Source organism: Ictidomys tridecemlineatus, chromosome 2 (assembly GCF_052094955.1).
Source record: "Ictidomys tridecemlineatus isolate mIctTri1 chromosome 2, mIctTri1.hap1, whole genome shotgun sequence".
Taxonomy (NCBI): Eukaryota; Metazoa; Chordata; class Mammalia; order Rodentia; family Sciuridae; genus Ictidomys; species Ictidomys tridecemlineatus.
This window is the reverse complement of record NC_135478.1, coordinates 211,289,311-211,312,868: the sequence shown is the minus strand read 5'-3', so window position 1 is coordinate 211,312,868 and position 23,558 is coordinate 211,289,311. Positions and strand designations below refer to the sequence as shown.

The window sequence follows — 23,558 nt, the reverse complement described above, 5'->3', positions numbered from 1 at the left end:
TAATAATGTTTTTATTTCTTGGGAAACACGAAAGTCTGAAGTCTTCCTCAAGATCCACAACATATTTTAAAATGCCCCTCCCCCAGCATTTTGTGGCCTGGAAACCACAAGAGAATCATCTGGTTATTAGTGCAGATTACTGGGTTCCATTTTAGACCTAATATATCAGAATCCCTGTGCATGGGTTCTAGAAATCTATATTTTAAATAACTATCCCACACAATACTAATTGCAGTGTAAAATCTGCACACAGCTGATGAGTAGAGACAAGAATTAATGTGAATAGACTGCTTACTACAAGTTCAATATTTGATGAGCACACACCTTGAGCTGGCACAACGTGGGCACCTGACCACACTGAACTGGAGGAAGACCTTACCCTAGAAGGGTCAACAGGGTCAATTAGCGTACTGGGTGTCTCGCCAATAATCATAATGTAAAGCAATAAACTTAACGAGCTAGGCTTTTCATAGTGCACATCTTTTACCTCTCACATCAACCAGGCAGGACAGGCGTAAGTTACTGTCCCATCTTTACCAAGGGTGAGGGTGAGGCTCTGAGAGTTTGCTTGGGATAGCACCACTGATGAGCCAAGATTCCAACCCCAGAACTAATGCTTTTCTAGAGACCAATTTCTACTTTCATCCTGTTTTGGAGAATTGTTTCAGATGCTCGAACACCTCTAATGAGCAGTCACAGGTCTGTGGTTTTAGTGCAGCGGCTGCGAGTTTTTGTGACAGTGGTGAATCCCCTTTTGAGTTCTTGGGTCTCCCAGGAAGCATCGACGGCGTGGAGACTTCACTTCCCGGCAGGCCCCGAGGCCGCTGATCTCGCGAGGCTTTCGTGGCACTTTCCCTTTGCTCCTCTCTGGCGGAACGACCCGTCCCGCCCCGCGTAAGGGCGCGCGGGATGCTGGGATATGTAGTCTGGCCGGGACTTGGACGCCCCCTCGGATGAATGGGGCCTGGGCTGACTGAGAACTACAGCTCCTCGGCTGGCAGCGTGGGTGGCGGCCTCAGGGGAAGGGGGAACCGCCTCGGCCCCGGGCAAGAGCCGCGCTCCCGGACCGCGGGCATGTCCACTGCCGCCTTCCTGGGGTAGCAGCATAGGCGGGCTCCTCCTCCGCGCTCGCTCCCCTGCCCCCGCACCGGCCATGCGCCCGGCCTTCGCGGTGGGCCTGGTATTCGCAGGCTGCTGCAGTAACGTGATCTTCCTAGAGCTGCTGGCCCGGTGAGTGACCTCTCGGGCCGCACCCGGGCTCCCGGGCTGGTCGGAGGAGAGGCGTCTCTGCGCGCCGCCTGGGGCCGCATCTCTGCCCACTCCCCACCCCGCCTTGAGCGGTGCCGGGGCGGGAATGCATGAGCCCGGTCCCGCGTGGGCAGCCTGGGACCCCTTTGGACCCACTACTCTGTTTCTGGTCCTGCACACTGCCGGCTATCCCGCCTAATAAAGTCTGACAGCATCCCGGTGAGGGGACGGACTGAGGGTGTTGGAGTCGTCACCCAGTTTCCGCACCCTGGGGGTTGGAAGCCTGCGGAGTTTTTTAAGTGACTGGTCCAAGATGGGCAGGGAGCAGATTCCTTCGTCCAGCCACTCTCTCCCCTACTTCCCCTTCAGCTCCAGCTCATTTCTTCGCCCAGTCAGTGGCATATCCCAAGTTGAGCAAAGCGTTCTGACTTACAAAGCGTTCTGGTTTTGTACACACCGCACAGTTTCATCTTTATTATTGGCCCCAGAGTTGCCTGTGACTATTTTGCCCAAACATACATCTCAATGATGTAGAACAGGTAATTATTTATGTGGAAGATCAGTCCAAGTGACCTGAGAGAGCATTTCCAGCTTTATATTATCATAGGTTTTAAATTGGGAAACATGCATTTTGAAAATATAAAATGAGAAAGGCTATGACACTTTCCCAAAGGTTACTAGACTAGCTTTATTGAGGTAGCTAGCAAATAGCGTTGAGAAACAGTGTGCAAAGTTCAGTGGACAGAACTGTTGCTGAAGAGACAACAGGTGGAATGGAAAAGGCTCTGGATTAAAAAGCTCAAAGTTATGAATTTCAGTCTTGACTTTGCCATCCCCTGACTGTGTGCCCTTTTCAAGTCACTTAGCCTCTCTGGGCCTCCTTTCCCCTGTTGTAAAATAATATCTGTGGTGCCATCTAGTTTCCTGTTTCTAAATTCTCCATTTATCTTCCAACTAATCCTGTTGTCAAGAATTCACCGTTTTGCTGACAGTGAATAGGTGGTCTTTCACTACTTGTAAGTGGCAGAGCAAGATCTGTAGTCCAAGATGTCTAAATTCCTAATTTAATACCCTTTTTCACCTTCCAGTTAATTTTGAACTTGAGCAGCAGATAGATCTTGGTCATCCAATTCTTCATGTGATGCCTGCAAGAGATGTATTTTATTTGAAACCATTGATTAAATCATTCTGAAGCAACCAGTTAAGTTAAACTTTATGAAGAGTTCATTTTTGCTCTTACGGAGCTTAACATTTTATTATACAGCAAGTGCTGATAAAGATCTGTTATTTGTCTTGGGAGTAGGTGGTGAAGGATATGAAAATGAAAAAAAAAAAAACCAACACCTGTATCCGGCTATAATCTGATACACTTCAAAGGAAGGCCACTTTGGAAATTGACATATAGTTTATATCTATATTTTTTTAAAATAAAAAAGTGATGTAATTAGGTAGTCCATGGAAGCGAAGGTCAGAAAATAATAGTGCAATATTTATATTATATATGCTGTTAAATTAAATCTTGCCAAAAGGCTGTATGATGCCAGAATATGCTAGCTACTGAAGCCTCTTTTTACTAGTTTGTGAGTCCTTGGCCAAATAACTTGATTCCAAATGACTTGATACCTGCCAAAGAGGGTAATGGTTCCATCAGGCTCACAAGTTTTAAAGGATTAAATGAGATGCATGTAGAAAACTTGAAGCACACTGGTGGTTGACTTCCATTACTCTTAAAATTTTATTTCAATTGTTTTATGAGATGTTCAGAAAAGTTATGGACAAATCTAACTTTATAAAATATTTCCATAGGAGCTTCTATTTAGAATACTTGACTAATTTATAAACAAGTCATCCCTCCTTCTTTTTCTTTTTCTTTTCTTTTTTTGAATATCTGCATTTTTGCATACAACAGTGGGTTTTCATTAAGTGGTGAGAAAGTATATTTGTTAAAATAATCAGTGATATGTGATGTACCAGACCAAATAGCTGCCTTTTCCTAACTTGGTTGGGTAAGTCACAATTTTTGTGACAAATCAGTAAAATAGAACCTACTTAGGCCACATAGTCATTGAGGTCCATTCTAGATATGATCTTGGAATTCACTGCTTTATCTGGGAACATCTCAGTGGAAAGCTCATGAATTTTTTTTAGAGCAGGAGCTGCACTTTTTCATGACTTCTTTATATAACATTTAGGCATCATAGCAAATGGCAAATTTACTCTTAAATGTAAACACTAAAGTTGACCTTTTGGGAAAAAAAGAATTTTTTAAACCGTTTTTCCCAAATTGGGAAATAAATTCAGTTTGTTCTTTCTGATTTGTGTACCTATATTTGGGACCAGTAGTAAAATATAAACATATTGCACTGAGCGGATCCGTAGTAATGAATAAGTACCTGCTTCCCCTCCTTTAAGAAGCTCCTTCCTACCTAGGAAACAAAATATTCAAGTATCAACTAACAAGTTGATAGGCAAGGTATTGTATGTCTTACATTAGGAAAACAATCTGAAACATTTTCTTTTTCCCATTGAATTTTTCAATTAAAGGCCTAATGTTGAATTAAATAAGGAAGTTTTCTGTATCTAGAAAAAGAAAAAATATGAACTATCTGATCAATTCATTCTCTTCAAAGTTGCTTTTTTTAAAAAATAAAAATTTGGATTCTTGCCAAAGAGAATTCAAAGTAAGAGAAGTTGTTGGCAGTTAATGATTATAATTCTTGGGGAGTAAATTTCAAAAGAACAAAAGATTTAGGGAAAGAATTAAGTTTTTACTCAGAAGTTTTTAAGATGAATTACTCCAGTTAAATATATAGAATTCCACTGAGAGATATACAATAATATGTGTTCCTAAAAAGCCAAGTAGATTTAGAAAGAAACTTGAGTTATATGAGTACATTAGGGAGATTTAAAAATTATATGGAAATAGAGACCACAAAAGTAGATTATGAGTTGTCAAAGGACCTGGGGTAAAGAAGAGAGGGCGAGGAGTCACTCATATGCATACAGGATTTCCTCTGGGGAATGTCCTAAAATTAGCTAATGGCAAGGTTGCAAGACTAAAAAGCCACTGTTAAGAAGAAGAATAAGGATATATGCAAACCCTGTTACTTTGCCTTGAGGCCCTGAGAAACTTATTCAGCTCAGCTGTGTGGCCCTCAGTGTCTTGGGCAATAAAATGGGCATGCTACTACTTTAACTCAATAAAATAAAGGTAAAATGAAAACATGATGGCCTTTAAAAAATCATAAGGGGTCTTAGTGATAGAGCCTTTGTGAGGCCCTGGGTGTGAGGGCCTAGGTTTGGCTCCTCAGCCCTTTAACAACAACAAGATATTTTAAAAAATCACCTGGAGAATACACTTGTAAAGTGAATCTTTTTTTAAAAAAAAATAAACTACCTTTTAAAAAATCTTTTGTACATATGCTAATATTCTAGATCACTCTTGTTAAAGTGAGCCATTCCTACATTCATTGGCTTATTTGAGTGAAGGCTGTGATTGGGGCTCAAAGATGGGTGGGATACGTCTATCCTCCAACATTCCCACTGTGGCACTGGGTTCTCACTGTCCATACTTCCTCTTTGGCTCCCTAAGCTGCTGTTGTCTTCCAGAGGGCAAGGATCAGTTGTCATTCATATTGGGAACTCCCTCTAAGCTAGCACCTAAATGTGCATAATTGGTTTTTGATAATGTTCATTAACTGACTTGAGCTTTCCATAGAGAGAAGATAGACAGGAAAGCAAGTTTTGAGCTTTTGGGCTCAGTCTTGTGCTTGGCACTTCATTTGTATTTTCTCATTGAATTATCAATATACTAACAATACATCATTTTCATTGAAGACCTTTCAATATGCAAGACCCTAAGCACTGGTCATCACTGGTGGTTCTGTTTGCCTTTGTCACTCTGGCAGGCACTGTGTTAAGTACTTTTTAGGGAGAGGCTCATTTACTCCCAAGATGAGCAACTAATAGGTTCCCATTTTAAAGATGAGAAAACAGGATTTAGATGGTATGTGATGAAAGTGAATCTTGCATGTTAGTCTATACTTTTAACCACTATGGAGCATAGTAGTCTCCAATCCCATGTAAGGGGTCAAGCGTCTTACACATGCATGGCCATATGCACATTCATGCACACTTCAACTCTGGCTGCACATTAGGATCAAGGAAAAATATTTTTTTTAGTACTGGGGATTTAACTCAGGGGCATTTAACCACTGAGTCACATCCCCAGCCCTTTTTATTTTTGAGACAGGATCTTACTAAGTTGCTTAGAGCCTGGTTGCATTGCTGAGGCTGGTTTTGAACTTGCCATCTTCCTGCTGCAGCCTCCCAAGCCACTGGGATTGTAGGTATGCACCACTATGCCCAGCCAAGGAAAACTTTTGAAAGTAGATTCTTAGGGTCCAATCCTAGACCAATGGAATCAGAAGTAGGAGAGTGAGCCTCTTAAGGCACATGGATTTATAAACAGTGGTGGGCTGGAGGGAGTTTGGAAGCACTGTACCATTGACCATCTAGGTTAGAATTCCTTCTTGGGGCTCTCATATATAAGATAGTGGTTTTAATTAGCTTCTTGAATGAGATAATGATCTTACATACTCATTTATGGATTCCTGCCATGCAATGTTTGGCCTTGTCCTTTGCTATGAAAAATGCTGAAAGAGACATTGTTGAATGGCATCTAAAACTGGAGATTTCAAGGAAGCCTTCTTAGGCAGTCCAGCTTAGAGCAGTGACAGGTCTCTTCAGATGGTAAGCCTGACTTGCTGTAAGAATGGCTTATGCCTTAGCTTGTCTATTTTTGTGCCTGATGGATATCTTTAAGAGTTTGTATATCTTGTTTAATATTATGCTACCAATAGAAAATGGAGTTTTGATAAATAGCAATGTATTAATATGTAACAATACAGTTAAATCCTATTCACTGGCTTTAGGTAAATATCTTTAATCAGGATGAAGAGAAGAATATGAAGTGGTGATTAATGGTAGTTAGGGAAATCTAGATGCTATTTACTTGGTACTTTTTCCAGTGATCAAGCAGAGCTGAATAGACAAGCTCAAGAAAAACATTAGCATAGCACGTTACTAGTTTTCAGAATGCCTCCAGCTGGCTGTTAGAAGGAATTTTTCTACTTTGTAAATCTGTTCCCAATGGTCACTGTGGAAGATTCCCCAACTGTTACATAGATCACTGAAGAGGATCAATTGAATTCCACAGACATTTCTTGATGCCTAATAGGTTTGAAATGCTGTGTAAGGATTGTGGTGAAAGGAACTACAATAGTCTTTCGCAGTTTTATTGTCTCGGACACTAGAACCCTTTTTAGACATTTTTTCTAAATCACCCCTTCATAGATATACTATATTCTGGTTTATGCACAGGTGTGTTTTACTGTGCCTTATACTTAAAAGGGGTAAGATCCCTCCCCCTTTCCAAGAACTAGTTTTTACCCCCTTGGAGACATATCTAAAATAATGTCCTTATCATCACCTGATCCGATGATTCCCAGTCAGGAGGGTATATAAACATTCCAGGAGAAAATTCAGCCCCTTTCTGTCCTTGGGTTTTGCTACCTGTACTGACTCAGCTCCTGGCGACAGGCCTTTTGGATCTCCACCAGAACATATAACCAGTCTCCTGCCAAGTACCAGGAAAGCTGTGTCACAGTTCTGGCAATGAGTAGGGCAGAGCAAATCTCACTCATGGCCTGCTACACCTGGGGATGAATAAATAAGAAAATTTTACACTTTCTGTGAGGTATAATGCTAAAGGTGTGTGATCCATGGCCTCTGAGAGCCAAGGTAAGGAAAGACAGTGGATAATAGGAATCTATCCTTCCTGCTGTTTTGGAATTATAAATATAAGACTTTAGTGCTCTTTATCTCGGTCTTTGTGCCTTATTTTTCCTTTCTGTTACTCATCACCCAGGAAGCATCCAGGATGTGGGAACATCGTGACATTTGCACAGTTCTTATTTATTGCTGTGGAAGGCTTCCTCTTTGAAGCTGACTTGGGAAGGAAGCCTCCAGCTATCCCAATAAGGTATGACACATAAAAGTCTCTTTGTTTTGGGTCTTTTTAAAAAGTTAGAGAGATGGAACCCATAGAAAAGGAGTATAAGACATTCTTTTCTGAGATATATATCAAAGATATCAGTAGAATAATTCATTTTTTGGGTTTAACACATTGCAAAACTCTGGGGAGTCTATTTTTAGGATAAAATTCCTGCCACAACACTTTACATAACTGTGAGGAAGACAGTAGTGTGTGCACTTATGTTTGTGTGTGACTGTCCCTTTCTAAAACTGATTAACTTTGGGGACTATATAGAGGTATACACAATTTTGTAAGTGTACTAAATTCCCCTGAATTGTTCACTTTAAAATGGTCAATATTATGTTACATGAATTTCACCTGAAAATGAATAGCAAGCGAAGTCAGAATTGTTGATGCCAGACCTTTGTCCACTATTCCACACTTGCATAACTGTACTCCTGAGGCCAGGTAGAACCCAGGGCAGTTCTTACAATAAACAGTGTGTTGAAGACTCAGCCTTCTTGATGAGAGACTTGAGTGTTATCCATCCAGTTTTGAGTGTTAGAAGAACGGTGTCACTTAACCCATGGAGAGCAACATTCCCATGTGACTATATCCAGGTACTCAGGTTCACCCTTGTTGCTGTTGTTTTGCAGCATTCCTGAACAGTGCACACAGAAAAACTGGCTGAATTGTGTTATATTAAATATCATACCTTTAAATTTCTTGGTGTGGGATGCTGTTTTAGTCAGCTTTTTTACTGCTGTGACTGAAAGATAGACAAGAACAAATTTAGAGGAGGAAGAATTTATTTGGGGGCTCATAGTTTCAGAGGTCTCAGTCCCTAGACAGCAGGCCCCATTCCTTGGAGCATGAGGTGAGGCAGAACATCATGGTGAAAGAATGTGGTGGAGGAAAGCGGCACAGTGTGCCGATCAGGAAGCAGAGAGAGAGTTCCCTTACCAGGGCGAAATATATACCCAAAAGGCATGACCCACCTCCCCCAGCCACACCCTACTGTTATCCACAGTTAATCCTTACCAAGGAATTAATCACTGGGTGAAGGCTCTCAGAACTCAATCATCTCACCTCAACTTTCTTACCTTGTCTTACACATGAGCTTTGGAGGGACACCCCATATCTAAACCATAACAGATGGTAAATATTCGGAATATATTTCTTTTTTTTTTGCGTTGGCTTTAATATCTTCATAACGCTTCTGTTCCTGCAGGCCAGCATTTACCCTGCACTAGGAGCCCCAGTGACTTTTTACTTCTTTGGCCTTTCCTGCCTCCTCCCACTGTCTCTTCCCATCACCTCAGCCATTTGCGTGGATTAGGAGCGTATTCCGTGTCACCATAACTTTTAAGTATCCAGCTGACTGATCTCCCTTCCGCCCACTTTTGTTTATTCCTGTTTTACTTGTACCATTTCATTGTGGCACTTCTTGCTCAGTGGTTGTCATGATGTTCAGAATGAATTTCAACCTCCCCAGCCTGTCCTTGAGACTCCCATGATCTTCCCCCAACAACCACACTCCCATGTGTGTCCTGTTGGTGATAGCTATTTTATTTTCGGTTGTGAAACCATAATCAAAGTTTTACTCATGTAATTCATCCTCATAAGTGATTTCTAGGCAGTGCTAGGTCAGCAGCCATGTGGAATAATTGAGTTAATTATCCTGAAACACCTTGATGAACTCTTCTTGCCTCCCAAAGGCATCTCTTTAAGACAAGACTGAGAAAATTGTACAAGAAGCCTTGCAAAATCACTAATATATTATATATATAGTATTAAAAGGTTGTGAAGAAACAATGGCTAGTGATTTTGTGTGTATGTGACAGTGTGCTCTACATTCATTGTTAAGCTCCTCAAACTTTCCAGGCTATGTTAATTTAGCCTTGGACTTTACTGCCTATTGTGATGTATAAAGAGCTCCATATCTAACCAGCAATACATAATAGGTTCTTGTCAGAGAAGATAACTTGGAACAACTCTCTGTTGTTATATCTCCACATGTGCAGAGGTAGAAATGGACAACATTTCATGAAGAACATGGAATCACTTATTTACCTTTGCCATGCATTCTTTAGTCAATGATTTTAAATATTTCTCTTATTGAAATTGCTGATGTTCAACCCTTTTTGAATTACAAAAAAAACCATGGCAATTTAATATGGTTTAACCTAATATATATATGAAAGTTATATACAGTGAACCAATACAGTAATATTTATCTATTCACTTCGAAAAAACCTATTGATATCTATTAACATTTTAAAAGTTTAGTTTTAAATGGCCATGTATACTTGAAAAAATAATTTCTTTAAACATATTCAGTAATTCAAACTTTTCCCATGTTAGTCTGACTTTGTATTTTTATATATACATAATATTTGACTTCAGATGATAATAGTGATAGTCTTTTAATGCAAAGGAAACAAATAAAATTCTTTTTAGACTAAAATATAGATTTCCTTCTGTACTTGATTTCTGGAAATAACAGATTCTGTGATTTGCTGTTCTTTCTGTATTTCAGGTACTATGCCGTGATGGTAACCATGTTCTTTACTGTCAGCGTGGTGAACAACTATGCCCTGAATCTCAACATTGCCATGCCCTTGCACATGATATTTAGATCTGTAAGTGCTGCCATGTGCATGTTCCTCTGAAAAGCATAAAAAAGTAGCAGACTGACTATGTAGCAAAAGTAGAAAGGTCTTGTAATAAGTCTTTGGTCTTGGGTATAAGAGAGTAGGTTTGTGAATGTGTGAGCAAGGATGGCTTTCACCAGAGAAGGAAGGCAAAAAGAAAGAAATGTGAAAGTGGACAGTTAACTTATTTATTTGAAGTCTAATGGGTGATTATTTAAAAAAAAATTAAAATTTCCCTGGGAATCAGATTTTACCTTCAATTTTCTTCATCTGGTTGATTTTATATTCAAACTTACTATTAATGTTATTTAACTTATTTCTTTTTTATCACTTAGTTTTTTTTTCTTTTTCTTTTTTTTAAATATATATTTATTTTTAGTTGTAGTTGGACGCCATACCTTTATTTTTTACTTATTTTTATGTGATGCTGAGTATCAAACCCAAGGCCTCGAACATGCTAGGCAAATGCTCCACTGCTGAGCCACAACTCCAGCCTTAGTGGTTTTTTTTTTTTTCCCATTAAAAAAAATTACATTTACTTCTGTTACATGAAACAGATACAGATTGAGTATACCTTACCCAAAATGCTTGTGACCACTAGTGTTTCCAGGTTTGCAATATTTGCATATACCTAAAGAGATATTGTAGGTTGTGGAACTCAAGTCTAACCACATAATTTACTTATGTTTCATATGTACCTTATACACATAGTCTAAAGGAAATTTTATACAATACATTTAATGATTTTGTACATGAAACAAGGTTTGGGGCATGGGATTATCTACTTGTGGCATCATGTCAGCACTTAAAAAGTTTTGGATTTTAGAACAGTTCAGATTTTCAGATCAGGAATGCTCAAATTGTACTTCTTTTCTAATTTTTTTTTTCATCAAAAACTTGAGCTAATAAAGGAAAATTTTTGACAAATGGAATTTTTCCCAAAGTAGTACAAGTTTTCTTCTTTTCCTATGTATGGTGGGAGATCCATGTGTGGTTTGTATATAGATAAGAACAGAGTATGCCCAGAAGAGAAGGGAAGACTTCAAGGGTCATGTAGGTAGGATTGCAAAAGAATGCAGGATGGGTGGTGATAACTGGAAGGATAGCATTTCTGGGTGGCCTGAGATTTTTGTGACACTGAATGTGCTATTCCTGAATGTAATTATTAATTATAGTTATTAAGATGAACTTTAACACATAGTAGACTTTAATAAACACTTGCTGATTGATTGACATCTTTCCAGAGAGGGAGAGAGAGATCCTTGTTTGACTTCTTTCATTAAAACTGCAGGTGAGGAGAAGCTTATTAAAAGTCTTAGAAATTAGATGGAAAATTGGACAAAAAGAAGTCTATTAAATCATTTATTCCTATTAGTCATAACTTCTGAGACCAGTTATTGAGAATTGATCATTTTTGTTCTCATTATTAGCTGGTTACTGTTTAACATGAGAGATCGTTGTGCTCTATACTTTTTGCTGCCATAGAACATCTGGACCTTATTCATGTTTATCCATCCTCCTTCATTCCATGTTTCCCATCTTGTACACATTCATATTCATTTTGAGTTGTTTTCTTTCCCTGGTGTTCTAAGACTCTTTTTGTTATTCTTGTTTCCTTTTTATAGGGGTCCCTAATTGCCAACATGATTCTGGGAATTATCATTTTAAAGAAAAGGTAAACAACACACTTTCGTATTTTATGTATAGAAGTGATATGCTAAGCCACCATCCCTGGGCTTATCATCTGGATTCTTTTTCCCTTTGTGGATGTAAGTTTGCTTTTGGCCATCTACCTTTTTTCTTAGTTCTTTTTCTAAAAATGGTGCACAATGATATAGTTTCCTGAGGCAGTTGGCCAGGTGAGTGGGCTTATCTGTGATTTTGGAGTAGTATCTTCTCTGAGTTGATTAACTCTTGTCATGACTAAATCTATGGTACCATATGTACCTATTAAACCAATAGAGCTTCACTGTGTAGTATGGTTACCAGTAGTCATCTGTGACTATTTACACTTAACATCTAAATTTAATTTTTATTTATTACACTTATTTTATTTATTACATTTCATTTTAATTTTTTTTAATCCTTCCCTGAAGCTTTTTGCTCGATCACCAAAAATCTGAAAGGGATAATAATGATGCTATTTTAGTTAATGTGAAATGTCGCTATTACTATCGCTCATTGTTCTATAAATTGAAAATTCTCTTTGTCCAAGTATGCCAACATTCAAAAGCAACATTTAAGTTATTCAGAAAATTTAAAAATAATACCATCCTCAGAGAATTTAATTTAATCATTTTAATTAATCAATTTAATCATTTTCTGAGCATTGAATGCTGCTACTGGTACCTGATGGTCTGTTCTTCCTCTTTGGTGGTGTGTGTCTTAGGACTCAGGTTTGAGTTCTGTAAAGACAGGGAAAGCCACCGAACCCAGTTAAGACTGGCCAGGCTCCCTATGGACTCTCAAGAGCAGAATGCAGTGTCATGCCTGGTCTGTGTCTGTTTCTATTTTTGTTTCCTGATGCAGCAATCTGTTTATCAACAAACTGTTGGAAACAAATTATTTTAACCACCCCAGGGAAAATGTTTAGAAACCAGTCAGTACCCTGATTCCTTCATGTACCTGCCTGTGTGGACTCTGCTGGAAGGTCACATTTTAGTGATTTGTACTTACATACCCCATTGACTATAAATGTCATTTGGAAATGTGTTTTCCTATGTTTTGTTTTTATTTTGCAGATACAGTATTTTCAAGTATACCTCCATTGCCCTGGTGTCTGCAGGGATTTTTCTTTGCACTTTCATGTCAGCAAAGCAGGTGGTAAGAATCAGCTCACAAATCATTTATATTCACTACTTGCCATTGGGGCCTGGTTACCAGACACTCATTAATAATAAAACAAATTAAAACTTTTGTAATGTAAGGATTTGAGTCTCTGCAAGAGAGGAATGGAGGGAAATGGATAGCATAAATACTTCCCTTGTCTCTCTTGCATGTTGCATGTGATTCTGGTCTCTGTATCTAGTGTATTTTCTTATTTCCTAGACTTCCCAGTCCAGTGTGGGTGAAAATGATGGATTCCAGGCCTTTGCATGGTGGTTACTAGGCAAGTACAGTAATTACAATAAAGCTAATTGCCTCTGAAGTTATGTTTGCTTAGTTTTCTCCTAAGGGAAGTGTTTCTTGGCAAGAAGCTTCAGCTAAAAAAATTATGCCCTGGAAGAGAGGGGATCCTGCATCTCTAAACCTTAGCATTCAAGAAATGAAAAAAAAAAGTCCATATTTGTGGCAGAGTGCTGGACAACATGGATCTATATGTTTCTTGGTTGCCACTGGCCTTGAAAGAAAAGTGTGTCTACTTGCCTGCCTAGCATGCTCTGAGAGCAGCGCGTGGGCTGTCATCCATTTTTTCATGATCCATCTGCTGAGTAAAAGCATCTGCAAAAGAAGGGCACATTAACCAGTTGACTCTTCAAATTTCCAAGGGACCCATTTCTAAATCTTAGATTTATATTCTTCATAGGTTAGCTGTTCCAGATGGCAGTGTTCCCGAATCTAACTGATCATCATAATCTCCTGGGAATTTTTTTTTTCTTAAATACAAGTATCTCTTTGTAGAATTAATTAGAGAACTCCTAGAGAGCCTTGTTCTCACACTGTCTGATTTGGAGGGAAATTCTTTCCAGGTACTTTCAGTAATAACAAGAACAGATTGAGACTGACATCGTGGAAGGGAAGTAGCAATAAAAGACTGTGGTTCTCTTTTCTTTGAATTTTATCCCTTTAGGTTGCTATTCTTAACATAGAAAGATCTGTATGAACTATGAGAAAAATACTTCACCTAATGAGAAAAGTTTGCAAAGGACATGAGTATACAATTCATGGGGAAAATTAATAAATGATAATTTTATGTTAAGCTTCACTAGTTCGTTCATCAAAGAAATGAAAATTAAAACTAAAATACAATACCTTTTTACTTTGTCCTGTCATATTGGCAAAATGATAAATGATTATTTTCATTGCTGCGAGGGTATAGAATGACAAAACCATTTTCATATAAATGATTAGTTTAAATTGACACAGCCTTTCTGGAAAAATATTGTATATTAAGTTTTTAAAATGTCTTCAACCTTTGATTCGGTAATTCCATTTATAAGTTTATTCTAAGGAAATAATCAAAATGTTTAAAGGTTTGTGTACAATGATACATATTGATTTCAGTGATGAGGTAATTGGAAATAATCTAACCATTCTCCCTGAAAGACATTTAAGGGAGAATGGTTAGATTATTTCTAATTAGATTAGATGGTTAGATTATATCCAACCATGTGGTAGAATAATATACAGTCATTAAATCACAATTTTGAAAAAAATTAATGAAGGACTTGAAGAAAAATGTGAGAAAACATCCCAAGAAAAGCAAGATATAAAATCGTGCATGCAATCTCATCCCATCTTAGTATAAAAATATATGCATTAGATATAGAGAGATGTAGAAAATAAAAGGTTAGACGGTGATATTGTGGTTGATTTTTACCTATTTTTAAAATGTTGTACATGTTCTACATTTAGTTTATAATATCCGTAGAACTGTAAACAAGCAATAAATGTTCTTTGAGGAAACACCTGAAAATGAACAAATGCAGGCCGTCTTGTAACCCAGTGTTTGTGTCTTAGGCATCGGGGCACTGACTTTTGCTCTTCTAATGTCAGCAAGGATGGGTATATTCCAAGAGACTCTCTACAAACAATTTGGGAAGCACTCCAAGGAGGCCTTATTTTATAACGTAAGCAACTTCTTATAGGTGGGGAAGGTAGAAATTCCTGCATTATAGTGTGTTATTTCAAGTGAAAGGTGCCATCCTTCTGATGTCATTAAAAAGCCTTGAGACCCAGAGACTGAAGTGCTTTTGTGAGGGAGCTAGTGCACATTCTGAGCCACAGTTGCCTACCTAAGACAATCCTTATCAGCCAATGTGAATGAAACATCTGTTAGGCAGGAGCAACCTCCAGGGACAAAGCACCCTAACCTGCAACATTCTTGTAGATGAAATCAAGTTAAAAGCAGTATGGAAATCCTGAAAAGGAAAACCAAGTTCCAAGAGCAACAGGCAAGGGAATTTGTGCAGGCAGACATCTGTGGTGTAGTTTGGGGAGGATGGGGTAGAGAGGCATAAGCCCCCCAGGTGGGTTTTATTCACTTAATAGTTTAATTATTATATGTGCTTTGTTTTGAACTGTCACTTCCTCTAACTTTCCTCCTCTTCTTCCCTCTTCACTATTGAGATACCCTCAGAGCACAGCCAGTCCCTTAAGCTGAGGGTGAGGCAGTTGCCCTCATGCAGGTAGCCAGGGATTCTTTCACGGCTGACTTTTTGTACTGAAGTTGCAACCAAACATTTTGAGATATTTAATTGGAGCCAGGGTACATGGCTGGGAATTTTAAAACTTAAACATTGTGTTTGGTTCATATCTCCAATGCCAGGCATATGGTAACTGCTCAGTGAGTGTTAGGTGTGACTCGTCATTAATGCTGGGCAGAGTGGGGGCTGTTGTCGAGCACCTTTGTCATTGTTGGCCTATCATATCCTTTTCTCTCTTCAGCCCCTTCTTATTTTTACCTTCATTTATTTTCCCCTGATTTTGGATTGTCCGCAAATCTCTTTCCTACTAGCTTTCTGAATTCCCTGAAATCTGCCTCTGTATTCTTTATAATTCTTAGATCCATCGTTTGCTTAACTTTCTCAAAAAATAAATAAATAAATGTGTCAAATCCTTTTGGACTGTTTTAAAGTTTCCCCCTTCCCTTTTGTTGAGGAAAGGATGCTGGCTCCTTTGCTTTGCTCTGTGCATGATGCCAGATAATGTCAAGTGGAGGCACTGAAACATTTAACTTAGTCTAACTTGCTTTTCTTTATATTACTTATCAAACAATTTGTACAACTTTCAATTACTGTTTTGTATGTTCTTGCACTTAACTTTATATGACCCATTTCTTCCCACAGCACGCCCTTCCACTTCCTGGTTTCATCTTCTTGGCCTCTGATATTTATGACCATGCAGTTCTATTCAATAAGTCTGGTGAGTTTAGGATTATATGATAGAATTACATACCAGTTTCTGAGGCAGAGTCTCAGTTTTGCTTTTGATTTGACCATAATTTTTTTCATTATTATTTAAATCATCCGTCCCTTCCAAAACTATCTTCCTCCAACCTTTCAGGAATATAAATGGTACTATTAATTACTAGTTGTAGCAGCAATAGCTTTCTGTAGGCACTTCTCCATTTTTTGCAAATTAAGTAAGAAAATATCTTCACGTTTCTATTTTGCTTTGGAATTTGTGTGTTTGCCTTTGAATCGAGAGGTTTTGGGAATACAAACAACTAGTAGCCACACAGAATAGAGATCTGCACCCTGCAGAGTTGGGCAGCAGTCCAGCTCTCTCTGGTGCTGCTCATCCTTTTCTACTATGAATGGCAGAGCTGCTCATGGATGCAGGCTGCCTTGGTGCCATGCAAGATGGGCGTAGGATGGTGGCAGGGCTTGTTTCCTAGTGACCAGTTAGATAGGCAACAAGAATAAGCAAATTAGTTTCAAGTGTCTACAGTATGAATGTAAAGTGGCCATTTGATTAATTAGCTATAAATTGTCAGTCAACTTAAAGGAAACTACTGTATGATCTGATTATCTGCTAGTGATATCATCTTACAGACAAATGAGCACACAGGGAACAAACGGCATTTAAAATCAGGCTTTATGTTGCATATACCTCGAATGGTAAGTGCATTCTATAGCCTGGCCTTAGGGTCTCATCAGAGCATGAGTTCTAAAATTAGGTCTGCTCTCTGCATGACAGTGTTATAACTGTGTTATCTCTCTCATTTGGCCAAATATATATAAGATATAGGTAATATATATATATATATGATAAAGGTAATAGTATATAAGAAAGTTGGAAAGTTTCTGAATAAGAGAACCACTTCCGATTATTAACAACATAGTTTTGAAGACCTCTGAGAGTCACCTCAGAGCAATAACTCTTGTGGCTGTTATTAACCATTAGAATCAAGGTAGGTAAATTGATGGGAGGTCCAAACCTATTGGCAAGTGAAATAATGCTGCTATTTCTATAATCATTTATTTATATTGCCTTTTTGAAAGATGAAAAGTTTAGCTATCAAAAAGTGATCTTGGGGTTAGGTGTGTAGCCTAGCTAGCATGCCCAAAGCCCTGGGTTTCCAGTACCACAAAAAAAAAAAAAAAAGAAAAAGAAAAACTAGTGTGACCATATCCTCTCAATCTTTGCAGAACTCTATCAAGTTCCAGTTGTCGGTGTGACAGTGCCCATCATGTGGTTCTACCTCCTCATGAATGTTATTACTCAGTATCCTTTTGATTTCCTGTATATATATATATATGGTTTCTTCATGTTATTTTGGCATAGAATGTTTATTCTTCTCTTCTAACAGGTGTGGACACATGAGTTTGGTTTTTTCCCTTGATTTCTTCCTGTAGGGAACGGGAAGCAGAGAGACATAGTCAGGGAGTTTCTTTGCAAAGGGCAAAGGGACAGTGGTGCAATGGATCATTAAGTCTCAGGGAGCAGGGAGGAATGCGCTGGTGGAATGAAGGAGCCTGCTGGATAAACACTAGTCTATGGCATGGACAGTTTGTGATTTTTTGCCCGGGCTTTTCTAGTATTCCAAGATATTTCCAATTATCACAAGTACCACGAGCTTTGAAAGAAATTTCAAATTAGTCAAGACTCAGTTTTTTTAAGTAGTCATTTTTAATGACCTTAAGTTCCTTTTAAAATCTGTTAACTCTTTGAAGTAGTGAAACAGTTTGATTTGACCTCAATCCTCTGAAATCCTAAAGTTCCTTTTTGGAGGAGGGTGCACAGAAGCTGAGGACAAGACAAAATAAAGGGAGATGGGATCAACCTTACTGAGAACTTTGCCCTTTTGTTATCTCAGAGGCAACCTTGGTTGTAAACCACAGGAAACATCCAGAATAATAATGGGAGATCTTGAGGTAGTTTCCAACTGAGATCTATAAATGGAATGGCAGAACAGGAACTCTGCAGGATGTTCTGCCGAGGAGGGGGAGGGGCCGTAGAGTGCTGTGGTAGACCCTCCTATTTTCTTAGAAGGTGAAAATTTAAGCCAAGAGCCATGCAGAAGTTCCCCCCACTGGCCTCCCAAGTGCAGTTTACAGAAAATGACCTTAACTCCATTTCAGGTATGTGTGCATCCGGGGCGTGTTCATCCTCACAACAGAGTGTGCCTCCCTCACCGTCACGCTTGTTGTGACTCTACGCAAGTTCGTGAGCCTCATCTTTTCCATCCTGTACTTCCAGAACCCTTTCACTCTGTGGCACTGGCTGGGCACCTTGTTTGTCTTCATTGGGACCTTAATGTACACAGAAGTGTGGAACAATCTAGGAACCACAAAAAGTCAGCAGCAGAAGGCCGACAAGAAGAACTGATGTCTGCCTGGAAGATGACCAGTGTTGTGTGCAGGAGGCCTCTGCCCTTTTGCTTGGGTTAACACTGAATCACCCCCAGGAAGGAACCAGTCATACCCCAGGGATTACTGAGAAGGAGGGGACCGTTTTCCGTTTCTCATGGCTATCCAAACAAAGTGTGTAGACTCTGAATAGACATCCCTTAACCCTAAAATTAGGAAAAAGAGTAGTTCTGTATTATCACACAGATCATTCGTTATTTGTTTTTGTTTACCAGGATATTCAGAACTGTGCTTGTTTGTTAAATTCCAAGTCCCTAGAGCTGTGAGTCTTATATCTGTCATCTCAGACAGGATCATGCCTTTGTTACTGTTCTGACATTCTCTGCCATAATAATCATTTGTTATCCCATCCCCTTTTTCTCCTGCCACCCCCTCCCCTATTCTTCAGCAGCACTTTGCAGTTTGTTAGGTACTCCAGGCACCATCTTCCACTGACCAACTGAGTGGCCCAGCAAACTCTGAGCCCTGGTGACACTGGAGCATACTGGAAGACCCCCTTTACTACATTTTGCTTTTTTTCCCCATACGTAAACACCTGTTGCAGCCCGACAGCGTCTCATGTCTATTTCTCTCAGTGCAAATACCTCTGCTGGTCTTATTATTATAGGATATTTACGGACAGATACCAGGTCAGAGCACAACAAAATGAGTGCTCAGAAAGCTGAAGGCCTGCGTTGTGTGAGCTGGGTTTTCTCTCTGGCGGTTGGATATAAGGAAATAGATAAAACAGCTACCAGTTAATACTATTTAAAAATAATTTATTACCCTTAGTTAACTGATTTTTCAATCCAGGTTGAAACTTTTTTTCAACCTTTATTAAAAGGGCGAATAAACCATTTTATAGAACATTAGACTCATTTAACAGGAGGAGACATCTCTTAAATGCCTTTCTCATTGTCTGTCAGGACTATATAATTTGTGCTTCAGAGAAACATAGTTTGTTTATAAAAATAATTTAGTGTTTAAGATATTCATAACTCTACCCCAAAGCACAAATCAGATGGCAAAGGACACTAGCCAGACCGTGTAAGGTGTGGCGCCTGCGTGCTCCTATAGCAGCTTGCCTGGTATAATAGATGAGTAATAGGAGACGTGGTCTTGGGATTATACTAATACCTGCATATCCTTTACCAAGACTCTGTTACATTATAAATGCTGTCTTTTTTTATTGTTTTTGTAATTTATTTTTTATCCTTGGATCAAACCCAGGCCTTGTCCATATTTTTTACTTTATTTTTCATCCAACTAAACCATGAATACACTTGATGAGTTTATGTCTGTTCTAATGTGTTCAGACACAATCCCAGCAGTCAATGCTTTCTTGTTTTTGTTTTTGTTTTCCCTTTCCCTTCTTCCTACCCAGTTGACTAAAATGAAATGCTGCAGCACTTTAATTTGGTCAGTGCTAGAAGTGAGGAAAGCAAGGACAGCTGAGCTGATCCATGCCACCTGTAAGCCACCTCTTGTAGGAAGATGATGTGGTATTTTTACAGGATTCTAATAAATGTCTTGTGGTCATTTGCTGAGCACGTTCTTCTCATTTTTTTTTTCATTCACTTTCTACTTTCCAGTTTCTTCACTGAAGCCCCTTTCACATGTGTTTTCTACTGAGCAATACTTATAACTGCATATCTATTTATGCCTCTGCCTCTATTTTGGGAGGCCTCTGAGTGTTTTTGTAGATTTTTACAGGGTATTTCTACCTGGGTAGCGTGTATTTTGTTATGCATTCTTATTTTTTTAAGGAAAGGCATCTGTACAGGTGAGAAGCTGGCAAGATATATGATTGTAGATAAGTACAAACTTGAAGGTTAGTGTGGAAATGTTTGCATGCTCAGAGTGGGGCTGAGATCTTGACCAGCAGACAGAGGCTATCTTTGGAAAACAATAGTTTTATTTGGCTCCTTTTACCCTAAACTTTGGCTGGCCTCACTCAACAGGATCAGAATTGTGGAGAGGAGAAGTGAAAACTATTTGACTAGGAATAACCCTCAACCAGTGAATTGGCTTTGGATGTGGGTCTGTTCGCCAGTGGTCCAGTTGGCATTGACCTGAACAAATACACAAATGCACATGGAGAAGAACCACATTATGGACATCCAAAAGCAAGATCCTGAATTTGTTGTAGTTTGTGTGTCTTTGGCCTGGAGCGAATAGAATTATGAGAATTTTGCCATTATTAGATAATCAAAGCATTTTGGTCTCAGTGGCTTTCTGCTAAAAAATGTGACTGACTCTTACTGAAGGCATTTCACTGTTAGATTGAGAGAACTGTCAGTATAGATAAAATGCATTCTGTATTACTCTTGATTGGAGTGATATTTGAAAATGAATATAAGCAGTATTTGTAACCACAGGAACTATTCATAAGCCTTAGAATATGTTAGATATGTCCTTAGAATATGTTGGATGTGTCCAGAGCTGGGACAGGAGCGTGGCCTTCTCAGCCTTGTTGTGTGTTCTTTCTTTCCAGCATCTTCCTCACTGAAGATATTCCAGGGCTGGGAGAGGCCTGTGATCTGATTCACTCCTGTATTGCCAGCCCCTGGCATAGGGTCTGACTTGTATGATATTCATTCATTCAATGAAGGCTTGTTGAGATCTCTTCCTCAAGTTTTGAGAAACAGTTCCTGATGCTTGCTCCACTCTTCAGCTCGTTGGGAAGTAAGACTGTAAGGGAAAACATTCCAGAGGTTTGAGCAGAGAAAGGAAGGAGGGATATTGGGAGATTATATAGCACGTAGCCTGCTACCCAGCCTTTTGCTCTCTTGAATGCCTGGTGGTAAGAGGGAGAGCAATATATATCTAGCACCTTACATATCTGGTGCTCAGGAAGAAAGTAAGAAGATACCTAGCAGAGCAGTAAAGGTTGCTGAGGTTTTGAGTGGTTGCCTTGGGTAATCAGCCCCGCCTCACGTCACCTCCCCTGGTGCAGTGTGTATTGGCTGCCACTAGTAGAGCATCTTTATCTGTCTATTCTTGGTGTCATGCTGAGACTTTTCCTGCTTAAACCACTATCCAAAGGCAGGCTGCAAGGGAACCAAGTACAGGAGCAAAAAGAAAGTTTGACCTGCCTTAAAAGAAACAAGGCCCAGAATTAAGAGTCATAATGATTCCTTTGACACACAGAATTATTTATATATTTTAAGATGTAGTGAAGATCCTGTGAACCAAAGAGGGTGGCAGCAGTTATTCCCCTGCATCCTAAAAAAAAAAAAAAAAAAATCTTTGTCACATTCACAAGTCATTTCATTGCTGTGCTAGTTGCTTTCCTTCCGGAGGATGGCCTCATCCTCCAAAGAGGATGATTAGACCTACACTCTTCCTTATGAACTACAGGGTGGGGAGGGCCAGCAAAGATTTTCTGTGATCAGCCTCTGAGCCCTTCATCGATGTTACATCTTCAGAACAAAGATCAGGGTGGGGGTGGCAGCTGAGTTTGTACAGCAGCCAAAAGACATTAGTGCGTATTCAGACTTGGAGCTGTGTAAATAGCAAACGTCGCTCCCAGCCTTGCCAGCTATTTGAACAGAGAGCTACGGAGGAAAGGGAAAGTTTGTGAATAAAATGTTTTGCCAAACTGAATGAGTCTTTTTACCATCAATTATTGTAAAGGGCCTTTTTTTTTTTTAACCTTCTGAAACAACTCATCAGACATTTGGTTTTTATCTTGGATTGTATGAGCATTGTTTCTTAATAAAAGTGCTACATTTCCTGCAGGTGTTTCCAATCACGATTACTTTTCAAGGGCCCACAGACGCTTTCAAGGACTCTCCAGATTTTACCTTGTAAGGTGGTGGCAGAATTTTTACTGTGAGCCATTGTCAACAGCCTGTCTTCCTAAGGCATTGTGGCACAGCTGGATTGATAAGAGGTCACTTCTCCAGCTACACTTCTGTTTCTGCTTCAGAAATTTCAAGTAGATCAGCCTACTTTTTTGGATTTCTAGAGGTTCACAGTAGTAAGTTTCTTGTAGCCGGTCTCTCCAAACTGCTTTGAGTAGGCCTGTAGGTTGATTTTTATAGTGCAACAGTGGCCAGCTCTATTTTAATATGCCACTATTGCACACAAAAGCCACTCTTAAAGCAGTTTTCCACACCATTTATTTTTAATTATGGTTTACTATAGCCTCCATGTACAGAACAGGAAGAGAGAAAAATAAATGAAACATCTTGCACTAGCTGTAGCAAAATTAAAATTCATCTCTTTAAGAATTGCAACACACTTATCAGAAGGACAGGGCTGGATCCTAAGCAGCACTGAGCCTGCAATTGCAAGGTGGAATGGTCTCCAATTCTTGAGTCAGGCCTGTTGGGCTTTAAAATGTTACGGATTGCAAGCCTGAAGAAAGGTGAGAGGCCAAGTTATGGCTGAGTTCAACTCTTTAGCAAATTGTGTAATCTCATCAGTGGAGCAGTGATCTGGTATCTGCAACAAAATACTATTGCAGATAATGCAACAATATCTCCACCCAAGATACCTTTCTTTAATAAAAGCTATAAAATGTTGGTGAGTATCAGCAAAGATCCGATTTCTTTGTACTCTTCAAGCACCCATCAAAAATGAGTACAGATCAGTAACTTGAATATGTGTGCATGTCAAAATTTTTCTTTTAAAAAGGAAAAACAAACATCTGGCTATGCAAATATTTGTTAATAATCAAAGCTTTTCAGTGATGTTCTTTATCTTAAAATTAATAAAATCGTCTCATTAAAATTAAGTTATTTTAATGTCTAGTTGTTTCTTAATCAGCACTTCAAGGATCTGGCATATGGCTCCATTATTACATATGACTCCATGATGCACAAATGCATTCTGAAGCTAAATAAGCTTATGATTATAATCACTGGAATTTATTATTTCCTGTAATAGCTCTGAATGAAGCTTACAGCATGAACACACTCCTTTCATGAAGGCCGTACATCTGTATTCGTTTCCCAGAATCTTTACCATTGTTAAAATAATCTGGTTCATTCCAGAATTGAATGAAATGATACAGTAATAATAGTAAATATACATTTACTGTGTGCAAGGCGTTTCACTTAATATTAACTTATTTCACCCTTCAAATTCTTGATGTAAGGG

At 39.0% G+C, this 23,558-nt stretch overlaps 1 protein-coding gene across 1 annotated transcript; it reads left to right on the top strand.

The window, feature by feature from the left end:
- Positions 1–902: 902 nt before the first annotated feature.
- Slc35b4 (solute carrier family 35 member B4) lies at positions 903–19,991 on the top strand. Its single transcript, XM_005331084.5, has 10 exons — positions 903–1,230; positions 7,178–7,291; positions 9,825–9,927; positions 11,565–11,614; positions 12,681–12,762; positions 12,988–13,048; positions 14,620–14,729; positions 15,948–16,023; positions 17,253–17,328; positions 18,186–19,991. The coding sequence occupies exons 1-10, from the start codon at positions 1,154–1,156 to the stop codon at positions 18,430–18,432; spliced, it is 996 nt and encodes a 331-aa protein (XP_005331141.1). The 5' UTR covers positions 903–1,153; the 3' UTR covers positions 18,433–19,991.
- Positions 19,992–23,558: the final 3,567 nt, after the last annotated feature.

Bases quoted from the DNA above. Each gene is read 5' to 3' on its own strand.
- Slc35b4 (XM_005331084.5), top strand. From the start codon at position 1,154: ATGCGCCCGGCCTTCGCGGTGGGCCTGGTATTCGCAGGCTGCTGCAGT. The intron at 13,049-14,619 runs GCAAGTACAGTA...TTTGTGTCTTAG, and splicing joins CTTTGCATGGTGGTTACTAG to GCATCGGGGCACTGACTTTT. The intron at 14,730-15,947 runs GTAAGCAACTTC...TTCTTCCCACAG, and splicing joins AGGAGGCCTTATTTTATAAC to CACGCCCTTCCACTTCCTGG.